This window comes from Onychomys torridus, chromosome 1 (assembly GCF_903995425.1).
Source record: "Onychomys torridus chromosome 1, mOncTor1.1, whole genome shotgun sequence".
In the NCBI taxonomy this organism is placed as follows: Eukaryota; Metazoa; Chordata; class Mammalia; order Rodentia; family Cricetidae; genus Onychomys; species Onychomys torridus.
Window position 1 is genome coordinate 107,231,504 of NC_050443.1, and position 10,990 is coordinate 107,242,493.

Here is a 10,990-nt window from a genome sequence, read left to right on the forward strand (position 1 = left end):
ATGGGTAGGCCACCTTTGTGGGGTCTCTCCTGAGCTCCTGGAGGCCCTGTGTGGTAAAGGAGCCTGTCTTTGCCTACAGATGCGTCATCCTGCTTCATCTGCCCTTCATTACCCCTTCATCTCAGCGATACCTGCAGCCCATTGGAGGGATCAAGCTCCTTTTTACAGAGCTTGAAAGAGTTTGCCAAGTCTCAAGGACTGTGAAAGGTTTTATTCACCATATGCCTCTGAGGGTTTATTTCATCCCTGAAAAAACCCCTTACTGTAAGGCAGAGACCAGAACACCTGCTAGGGTTTTGTGGCTCACCAGCAAGATTGAAAGACGCCAGCAAGACTTGCCTAGGGAAAAATAAATGTCAGCCCCTGCAGGTGTTCAGATGTGAGAGAGATGGCTAGGATTTTTCTTCTGCTCTGAAAAATCTAAAATACCAATCTGGGCTCATGCAATGCTTGGGTGTGAGTTAAATGGCAGGGGCACAGAGTCAAGTCCATGATTTAAAAAAAAAAAAATTATGGGGGTGGGGTGGGGCGGTGCACATCTAAGTCAGAGAGTGACTTTGGAGGGTCTGTTCTCTGCATCCACCTTTATGTCGGTTCTGAGAACAGAACTCAGGTCATCAGGCTTCTCAACAAGTGTTTTCCATGCTGAGCCATTTCCATAGTCGGAGTCCTTGGTTTTTAGCATTTAAGCGCTAAAAATGATGGCAGTTTGCAGAGACCACCATGGTTTGCACCTTCAGTATGCTTTCCTTCCTTTGGTCTTCAGGGGAGTGTGGGGCAAGGTGGGGGAGCTTTGGGGTGGGAAGACTGACAGCAATCCATGTCTAGGGCAAGTGGGAAGAAACCTTTCTGGAAACCTGGGCTGGTCACGTGAAGGAAGTATAATATGTTTTTTTCCCACTTCCTCTCTCCTACCTAGATTCTTTTGTTGGAGGAGTGATTGGCCTCATTTTTGCCTATATTTGCTACAGACAGCATTACCCTCCTCTGGCCAACACAGCGTGCCACAAACCATACGTCAGTCTCCGAGTGCCCACTTCACTGAAGAAGGAGGAGAGGCCTACAGCCGACAGTGCACCCAGCTTGCCTCTGGAGGGGATCACCGAGGGCCCCGTATGACGGGTGTCTGGGGAAGATGGACGCTGAGCCCCTGGCTCATTCTTCTACCCTGATGTCATAACACAGTGGAAAGGATTGCTGTAATGTGATTCTCATCAGTTACTCTAAAGTCCCCTCAGCTTCCGTTCTGTGGATGGCGTTCCTGCCACTCTCCATGTCTCCCTCCCTTCAACATTTTCAACTTGTAAGGTTGGGACACCAGGAGCAGTCTCTGAGAGACCCAAGTACCAGGAAGGAGGATGCAAGGGTTAGGTGGGCATGCTTGCTCATCCGGCGATTCCTTTACCTGAGGGTTTGCTGAAGCACCCACCCTCCTCTGTGTTCATGTTGTAAAATATAATAAAGTCTCCCACCCAGAAGACGTGGTGCTGGCCATGAGTGTGTCAAAAGTTATTAGGTTTCACAGTGAGGCCCAAAGTAGGCTCTGTCCCTGGATCATTCTAACTTTGGAAAAAGGGGCTCCCTGTGTGGGGAGGCTGCCTCACAGGTCCTGGGTGCAGGATTCTTGCCACCTTGCAGTCTAGATTAGGGAGCCAGTTCTGAATGCAATTCCACCCTGGCAAAGAATTTGCAGAGGACAGAGTGAGCCGGCACACTGGTGAGGATGTCAGTCCTGTGGCTTCCCTTGGGGCGTTGGCTAGGGAAGCAGTAGAGGTAAGACCTGACATTGAGGTGTCCTACCCCTCCAGGAGTTGCATGTAGCACAGCTCTGTTCTGAGGGGTCTTTGGCGGCAGCATAGTCTGGTTGCAGGCCAGGAGGAAGCCTCAGCATGGCAGGATCTGAGAGAAGGAACAGGAAGAGAACAGGGGGCTGCTGCCTCTGTGGGGCCCTTTGAGTTGTCAGATGCAGCCAGTTATCATTCATTGTTTTCAGGCTGAGTACAGCTCCCAGCCGGCTTGTTCTTTCAAAGCTGAGCGTGTTCCCTTCACTCCTCTCTGGCTTTCCAGATTGCTGGGACTAGACGCTCTGCAAGACATCATGCATCTTTGATGTCTGAAGAATGTCATATTCTGGCAGTTAATGTAACAGCCTGCACTTTAAGAGACCTGTGTGTGACTGTCTAAATCATCAGCTGAGTGCTCTGAGATGAGCAGTCCAGGTAGAGCCAACACCATAACATTTCTGTTACAAGCTACATGTGGAGCTCATGCACTACCTGTTCCCTGGCCCCCAATATGGTCCTCTCCAGCTGTGGTCCTCTCTAGCTGTGGTCCTCACCAGCTGTGGTCCTCTCCAGTTGTGGTCCTCTCCAGCTGTGGTCCTCACCAGCTATGGCCCCCTCCAGCTGTGGTCCCCTCCAGCTGTGGTTTTGGCACAGAGCTACATGATTGCCTAATGGTGGGGTGAGGCAGGGAAAGGCCTGAATGAACTTCCAACCCAGTTCAAAGCTTAGATTACAAAAAATTACAGCAGCTACATTCACAAGCAACCTTGAAGTGAACCTGAGGGCCAGTGAGATTGTGTGGTGAGTGAAGTGTCTTGTGGTGTTTACTGTCCAGCATGGCAACTTGAATTCAATCCCCAGGACCTACTTGGTTGAAGGAGAGAACCAGTTCCCAGAAGTTGTCCTCTGCTCTCCACTCATGCTCAATGGAATTCACACACACATACACATACACACACATACACACACATACACACACAAACACGCACACACAAATGAATAATATGTTTTTAAAAGGAAAGTGAATATAAGACACTAATAATGAAATCATGTTAGTTCATAAAACACAATTTTAAATCCAGAGATAAAATTCACATGAAACTTAAAAATTAATGTCTGGGCTCAAAATGGAAAATTCTAGCATTTTAAAAACCAAACACAAAAATAAAAGTGCAAGAAAAGGTGCTACTGTTTGAAAACGGGGTCTCTGGGCTTACTTGATTCTGGCTTAAACCTGGCTCTGCAATGGCAGTCAGAAAGAAGGGAGAGAATTATACTTTAGTGGATGGCTACTTAAAATTCTGGACCAGGAGGTGTCCATTTGTATAAATACTTAACATTTAAAGATAAATGGCCAGAAGGGCTCTGTAAAGCACAACAGAATATTGTTAATGCTGATAATTAAACTGAAAGCCTTAAAATAGGCTGTGTAAAAGCTTTGATTAGAATGTAATTAAAATTGCAAAGGACGTAATAGCATGAAGCACGCAGCCGGATCCTTAGGAGCGGTAATTAAGGACCTAAGCCAGCTCGCAAAAGGCAGGCTTTTTTTTTTTTTTTTTTTTTGTAGATCCATATGTTTAATTTCACAGTCTATTAATGTGAAGTAACTGTAACAACATGATGCACAGTAAGATGGCTGTGGAGAGGGACACTTGTGCCTCAGGCCCTGGTCTCTTCTGAATATGAAGGGTGAAGAGGCTAGCTCAGTCTCTGGTCAGGGGGTTCAGGTTGTGAGGCAGGGCTCCCCCTGGAAGCTGTGAACACCAGATTCCCTCCTCCATGGGGTAACCTGCTCAGAGCACATGTTAGAGACCACATTCTCAGATCGGGCATCAGGAGAGACTGGGAAAGGAACATGGTGAATGAGGTGGCCCAGGGATAGCAGGAGCCAGAGGAGCTGGAGCACCAGCAAGGACACCCCTGGGGAAGTGGTGCCCAGGCGCTATGGAGCCAGGTTGACTTTGCCAGACAAGAAGTCAAGCCTGGTTTGGCCAGGTCTCCCGAGATTTCAAAGAAGTCAAAAGTGTGGCCCAGGTCAAGCAGTCTTGGATGTTGGAACAGGGTTGAGCTGTCTTAATACAGACTGTGTTCTAGAGAAGATGAGCACACGCCTCTAGTTCTAACAATGAAATGACAGCTCATAAAACACGATTTTAAATTCAGAGATGAAATTCACATACTTAAAAATATCTGGATTGAAATGAAAAGTCCCAGCATTTTTAAAACCAAAGGTTTCCCTTTTGGTTCCTGCCTCCCTGGGGAGGTTGCTGTGCTCTCCCCAGTCCTGTGAACCTCCCAGAGCCTGTCAATAAAAGCCATGATTGGAAAAAAAAAAAAATGGTGCCCCAGAGACAGTAAGAGAGAAACTGAGGTTGAACTCTGGTGACTGCTTCTGTCCAGCACAGCCTCACATCACACTATGCTCTGGAGGGGTCACCAGACTGATACAGTCCACAGTGGTAGACACCCTGTATTGCTAACTGCATGCTCTGTCCACACACACCTGGCTCCCTTCAGTAGACAGCCATGCTCCTGGAAGGAGAGGGGCTCGGTAACTCAGACAAAAGACCAGCACAGTGTAGGTGAATTTCTAAATGGTCCTATTAAATAAAAAAACATGGAGCCAGATATTGGGGTGAAAACCTGAGAGATCAGGTAAAATAGGAAAAACACAGATAACCTTACCTTACTAACTCTGCAGCTTCCAAATGAGAGATACTTCCAGTCTACCCACACCTATATGCCTTGCTGTTCTGCCATCTGATTTGCTCACTCTGTCCAGCTATATCACTTCCTCTTCCTGCCCAGCTCTATCACTTCCTGTCTGTCTGCATAGACCTGCAGACCTCCATGGTTAACTAGTGTTGGAATTTAAGGCATTTGCCACCACACCTGGCTCTGTTTCTACTGTGGCCTTGAACTCACAGAGATCCAGATGGATCCCTGCCTGCCAACTGACAGGATTAAAGACATGTGCTAAATATTGCATGACTTTTGTGTTTCCTTATAATGTCTTGGTTTTTCCTCTGCTCTCCAGGCAAGCTTTATTTATTAGAGCACAAATAAAATATCACCACAGCACAGGATTCCCCTGTGCTCTTGAAGGCTTCTGAGCTGAAGGGGAAGTAACAGAAGCAGCTGACACACACTGACACCTTCTCTGGACCAGGCTACCTCAAGGACCTCCCAGAGTTGCCTGTCACACTGAGATCAGCATGGGGAGGAAAGTACTATTGTCATCTCTAGTGCACAGTGGAGGGAAAAGAGGCACAGGAATGTTCAGGGGCTTGACTATACGTCGTGTTGGAGTTGAGCACACAGATTTGAATCCAACAGCATCTCCTCAGAAAGCTACACGTGTAACTGCTACTTAGAGTTCTGACCAGTTCATTCTATTTCTGTCTTAGTTCTTTTCTGTTGCTGTGGCAAAACACTATGACTAAGGCAGCTCATAAAAGAAAGTGTTTCATTTGGGGACTTAAGCGTTTCAGTGTGTGAGTTCATGACCATCATGGTGGAGAGCATGGCAGCAGGCAGGCAGGCATGGCACTAGAGGAGTAGCTGAGAGTTTATATCCTTATCTACAAGTAGGAGGCAGAGAGAGAGAGAGAGAGAGAGAGAGAGAGAGAGAGAGAGAGAGAGAGAGAGAGAAAGTATGGGCTTTTGAAGCTTCAAAGCCCATCCCTCTTCCAACAAGGCCACGCCTCCTAATCCTTCCCAAACAGTTCCACTGACTGGCACCAAGCGTTCACATATTTGAGCCTATTGTGGTCATTCTCATTCATACCACCACAGCTTCACACCTGGGATCATTCATTTCCAAGGGGATCCTGAAGCTGACAGCATATCCTTCATCAGAACCCCTGTGCCTGGCGTCTGTCAGAATGGAGACAGAAAGTTGAGTTTGACCTTTCAAAGCCATGACCTCAATCTCTGCTCTGCTGTGGTTTCCTCTTCAATTTCCTGTCCTGGAGGGTGACGTGTGACTTTCTTAATTACTAATTTTTGAGAATTCCTTACATGAGTACTGTATTTAAATCATTTCCCCTTCTGCCTTTCCCTTTCTATTCCTCCCATTCCCCTTCTCAAATTCATGACCTTCTCTTCTGTATTTATTATTGTTTTACACACACACACACACACACACACACACACACACACGCACACCAGCATCAGCAAACTGGCCTACAAACCCAGGGACATTTTACAGAAGGACCAAGTAAAGGAAAAGCCATCTAGGTTCTAAGCAACACTGGAGGGAAGGTAAGAGACCAAATTCAGCACAGCAAATGCCTGCAAAGATGTGTCAGGATATTAAGGATGGCTACAGATCAAAAATACATTCTTTAGTGACTGATTGCCATAAATATTTCTGCAAGTGCAATTGTCTTTCCACTGAGGCAGTGGTTCTCAACCTTCCAATCTTACAACCCTGTAATATAGTTTCATGTTTGGTGACCCCCAACCATACAATTATTTCATTGCTACTTCATAACTGTAATTTTGCTACTGTTGTGAGTCATGATGTAAATATCTGTGTTTTCTGATGGTCTTAGGTGGCCCCTGTGAAAGGGTCCTTTGACCATAGAGGGTTACGACCCACAGGTTGAGAACCTCTGCTCTGAGGGGGTCTAAGTGATGCATCAACTGCTTTAACATCAAATTAGCATGACAGACAGAACATGAAATTCAAGATTTGATGCGGCTGCTTTCTTCCCATTTCCAGCCTCACTCGTTTGCTTGGTATTTGTTTCTGGTACTCTATATTACTGTATGTCTGTGACATCAATGCTCACGTATCTAAGTGTCTATCCCTCTCACAGTGTCTCTGTGGGTGTGTCTCTGTCTTCCTTTGTATCATGCTGGTGGGTGGTTGAGTTTGACAGGCTTCTCTGGAACTCCATCAGCCTCCCTGACACTGAACACCCAGCTCTTTTGTGGAACAAAGAACCCTCTCAGGGGAGAGAGAAACATCCCTTGAAGTATGTGGATGCAGTCTCTCATTATCCAAGGATAGAAGGAAGGAACCTCTCGACTTTGTCCTTTCAGTAAGAAAGACCTTTGAAATCCTTATAACTATTTTTTACACTGATGCCTTTTATTCCTTGGATAGCTCAAAGATAGGAAAATAATTCTGAACACTCATTAGTGGATCCATGGAGAGCAGGAGAATTGATCAGGACTTAGGTTGGTTTCCCTTTGCTGTTGAAAGAGGATCAAAGTTCTATCAGGGGAAGCTGTGCTGTCCCATTCTCTAGGCCTCTCCTACCCCAGGCCCTGAGCTGCTTAGCCCTATCTGGGTGGGGATGTGGCCAGCAGGTGGGCTGAGGTCATGGAAAGGATGATGCTGAACGTCTTAGTTCCCTTTCCTGTGGCTGTGATAAAATACCCCAACAAACAAAACTTAGGAAAGAGAAAGGGTTTATTTGGCTTACAATTCCAGATTCCATCATTGTGTGGGGTACTCAAGGCAGCCAAGATGTGAAGGAGCCAGACACATTACATCCATAATCAAGAGCAGAGAACACTGAATTAATGAATGTACACTAGTGCTCAGCTCCCTTTATCCACTTAGACAGTTTAGAATTCCCAGCTAGGAAATGGTGCCACCCACAGTGGGTGTATCTTCCCACTTCAATGGACAAAACTTAAGATAATCCTTTACACAGGTCAACACAATCTAGACCATTTCTCATTGAGATCCTCTTCCTTAGGAATTCTAGATGATGTCACATTGGCTATTGGAGTGCCAGCCTAAGCTGTGTGTAACAGTGTGAGGAAGGGGTATAAATGCCTCTCAGCACAGACAGGTTTTCAGGCTCACCTTCAGTGCTTCCATTGCTTTTGAGTTAGCCCAGTGGATCCAAGATGGCTACACCACACTGGCCAAGTGTCATCTGCCTACCTAACTCACAGGGTGGCTGTAGGATTCATAGGGGACAGTAGGTATGAAAGCTCAGGATGTGATCTCTTGTAGTGATGGGAAGATTTCATGTTCTCATGTTGTTTTTTATTGTACTTACTTATTTGGGGTGTGTGTGTGTGTGTGTGTGTGTGTGTGTGTGTGTGTGTGTGCCACCACACGTGTGTGGAAGTCAGAGTCTGTTCTTTCCTTCCACCATATGGGTCCTAGGGATCCATCTCAGGTCCTCCAGACTGGTAAAAGTCACCATGTCTACATTGGAAAGCAGCTGTGAGGAGAAATATCTCTTTTATAATTTCTCCACAGTCATGGAGGGGCTCTCCCTCCACTTGAGGCCAAGTATGTAGCCAGACTTAGAACCTGGTAACATAGTGGTCGTCTTCTTGGCATTTCCCTTAGTGGCAGTATGAAGGATGGGACAGGAGGTCTCATGACTGCCTTGGCACGGTGTGGCACTGGCAATTGGAGCTGGTAGGGAGGCAGCATCACAGGCAAGTTTTCAACCTCTAGGGAAGCTAATGTGGGTGCTTCCTTGGTGTCTTCAGGCCTAATAGTCTTTGCAGGACTGTGTGAGCAGCACATTGGGACTGTGAAAGTCCCATGATGAGAAACGTTCCCTATCTGGGAGCTTGGGGAAATTTATATGTGCCTAACCCTGTGTGGTGCTTATAGTGTGGTGGAGACCATCTTCTCCCTCAAGCAGGTACCTGCCTGGCCAGCCACCATGTAGCAATTTAGGAGGGCTTACCTAAGGGCCACTTGTGTAACTCTGTGCCTGGTCACTCCTCTTATGGGAGGTGATTGCCTGTTTGTGTGAAAGGACCTCAGGAGAACTTCAGCTGGGGCCATTCAAATCCAATAGCCACAAGGCTGTGGGGGACATTACAGACATTTACACACTCACTCACTATCCATCCAGAAGTTATGCATTCCCATTTTAAATTCCTACCCTACCTATTTCTCCTGAGATTAATCGGCCTCAATATCCCATCGGCTTTTTCCTTGGAGACCAATGCCACCTGGACATCCCTTTAAGGCTTCAGATGCAATTTCCTGTGGGGTGATCAAGCCTTTTCTGGCTCTCCCTACCTATGGATCCTTACCTAGTCTGGGCATCCAGCCTAGTAGAAGATGTCTTCTACTCAAAGGCTTCTACTCAGAGACTCCTGGCCCAGGTCTCACAGTCCCCTTGTTCACAGGAAGGGGACCCTGAGTCCCAGTTTCAGGGACCTTTGGTGGGTTGAGAGGCCTGGGAGCAGAAGCCCCTCTTGACCACAGGGTCATGGTGAAGGAGATCTCATTGGGACTTTCAGAAACGTTGCAGGAATCTCTCTGGAATAAACACTCTCACAGCACTGGGAGTGGAAGAGAGGAGGTGTCACTGGGGGGACCAGAGCCTTTGGTGACATCTCCTCTCTTCCATGCTCATTGATGCCGGAGCACTTATTCCAGAGAGATTCCACAACATAGCCAGGCACTTGAGAAGTGAGTAACAGCCAGGCCTGGTCTTTTCCACATAACGCTCATCCCATTGATTTGTCAATACTATTTCTACTCTCCTCTCATTTCAGATCTCTGTCTAGCCAGGCCTTACCTCGTGGGAACTGCTCTGAGTCAATCAACTGAGAGACTCCAGTGGGAAGGCACTGCCATGCTGTGCTACGGCCTCTTCAGAGAATCCACTATTTAAAGAGCTTTATGTTTGCTCCCTGTGACTTTCAGAATGGCCTTTCCCAGTTGTTCAGCATTAAGGACACTGGGAGAAGCATCACCAGAATTGATGGATTTGGAAATGATGACCCTTGATGCTTCTAATAAAAGCTGCAACTTGAAATGTCTTCAACTTTTGAAGTTCACACTGGAAACCCTAACAGTGGCTTCACTGTTAATAGTCTGTGAAGAAAACACAGAAACTTACAAGCCATCAAAATACTAAAGACGGGGCTGAGAGATGGGTCGGTGGGTAAGAGTGCCCACTGCTCTTGCAGAGCTCACTTCCCAGCATCCGTGTCCAATGGTTCACACCTTCCTATAATTCCAGATGCAGGCTATCCCATGACCTCTTCTGGACTTTGCAGGCACCTGTACTTACACATATACAAGGCCACTCAGAGACATGTGTACTCACACAATTTAAAATTTATCTGCACACACATAATTTAAAAATAAACAAAAATTGTGACTAAAAACAATCACTGTGTGTGATTAGGTGTTATGGGCCCTCAAGACATCTGACTGATAATGCGAACCAATTCATTTCTGTTTGTCCTTGATAATCTTACGCTTTTTCAACAATGGCCATTGTGGCAATGACAGCTGGCAAGAACAGAGCCCCGGTGTCTCCGGGAGTCTTCAGACTGCGAGGATTCATTTGGAACCATGGCAAAGCCGCCATTTAGAGCATTATTTACAAGTCCTCGGCCTTCCGCAGACGCTCGGCTCCCTCAGCGGGTTGCTCTAAATTGGCTGTGGTCCCATTTGCTGCCTGTAGCTTTTTCAGCTTGATAAAATCCTGGGGAAATTAATACTTTTTTTCCCACAGCAGACCTGTCCTCACCTTAACCTCAAAGGTCAGCATGTGACCTAGTCAGGCTAATCAATCGGGTGATCACGTCCCTTTGACCTCAGGGATTGATTGGATAAGGGAAGACCATGTGACCTGCAGGTAACCAATCAGAGCTATGACTCAGTTCCAGAGGCTAGAATGGGTACCTGGAAAAGCTGTAGCCATTTTTACTAGCAGAAAAGAGCTATAAACTGTGGGTGAAGCCCTCAGTGAGGCAGTCAGAGCTCAGATACTGGGGGAAGGAACAGATGGCCTCATTTGGGTTCTGGACCCAGCTGTGCCAAGGGCCAGCCATGTCTTTGGCTTCTCAACTGTTTGAGATGATGCAATTCTTTGTTTGCTTCGGTCAAATTTAGATCTTTCACCCCATGGGGCTGAGCAGAGCAGGCACTTCTTTTAGGTTTGAGTCCTCCAGGCAGAGGTGCATTCATGTCCTCCCTGCTCACTGCTCCTCCAGGGGTGGGGCTGTCTCTCAGAACCTGCCCCAAATGTTCTCTCTACCACCTCCATACCTCCCAGGTTTTTTGTTTGCCATGCCCATCTTCAGTGGCACTCCGTGTATCCAGCTCGTTTTAGAACCTGTCAAGTGAGACTTTGTAGCATTCAGCTCTCTTTCTCTCATTAGCGCACTGCCTTTCAGTCTGGGTGATGCAGGCAGAATGCTAAATGCTGCTGCGTGCTGGTTTGTATTCTGGAGCTTGCCCTCATCAGCGA

At 46.9% G+C, this 10,990-nt stretch overlaps 1 protein-coding gene across 1 annotated transcript in view; it reads left to right on the forward strand.

Annotated features, from left to right (window-relative positions):
* Plpp4 (phospholipid phosphatase 4) overlaps positions 1–1,478 on the forward strand; it is a 129,259-nt gene extending 127,781 nt beyond the window's left edge. Inside the window, exon 7 of the mRNA XM_036191653.1 lies at positions 920–1,478. Coding sequence (XP_036047546.1) covers positions 920–1,119 — 200 coding nt within the window. The 3' untranslated portion in view covers positions 1,120–1,478. The remainder of the gene's footprint in view (positions 1–919) is intronic.
* The last annotated feature ends 9,512 nt before the right edge of the window (positions 1,479–10,990 follow it).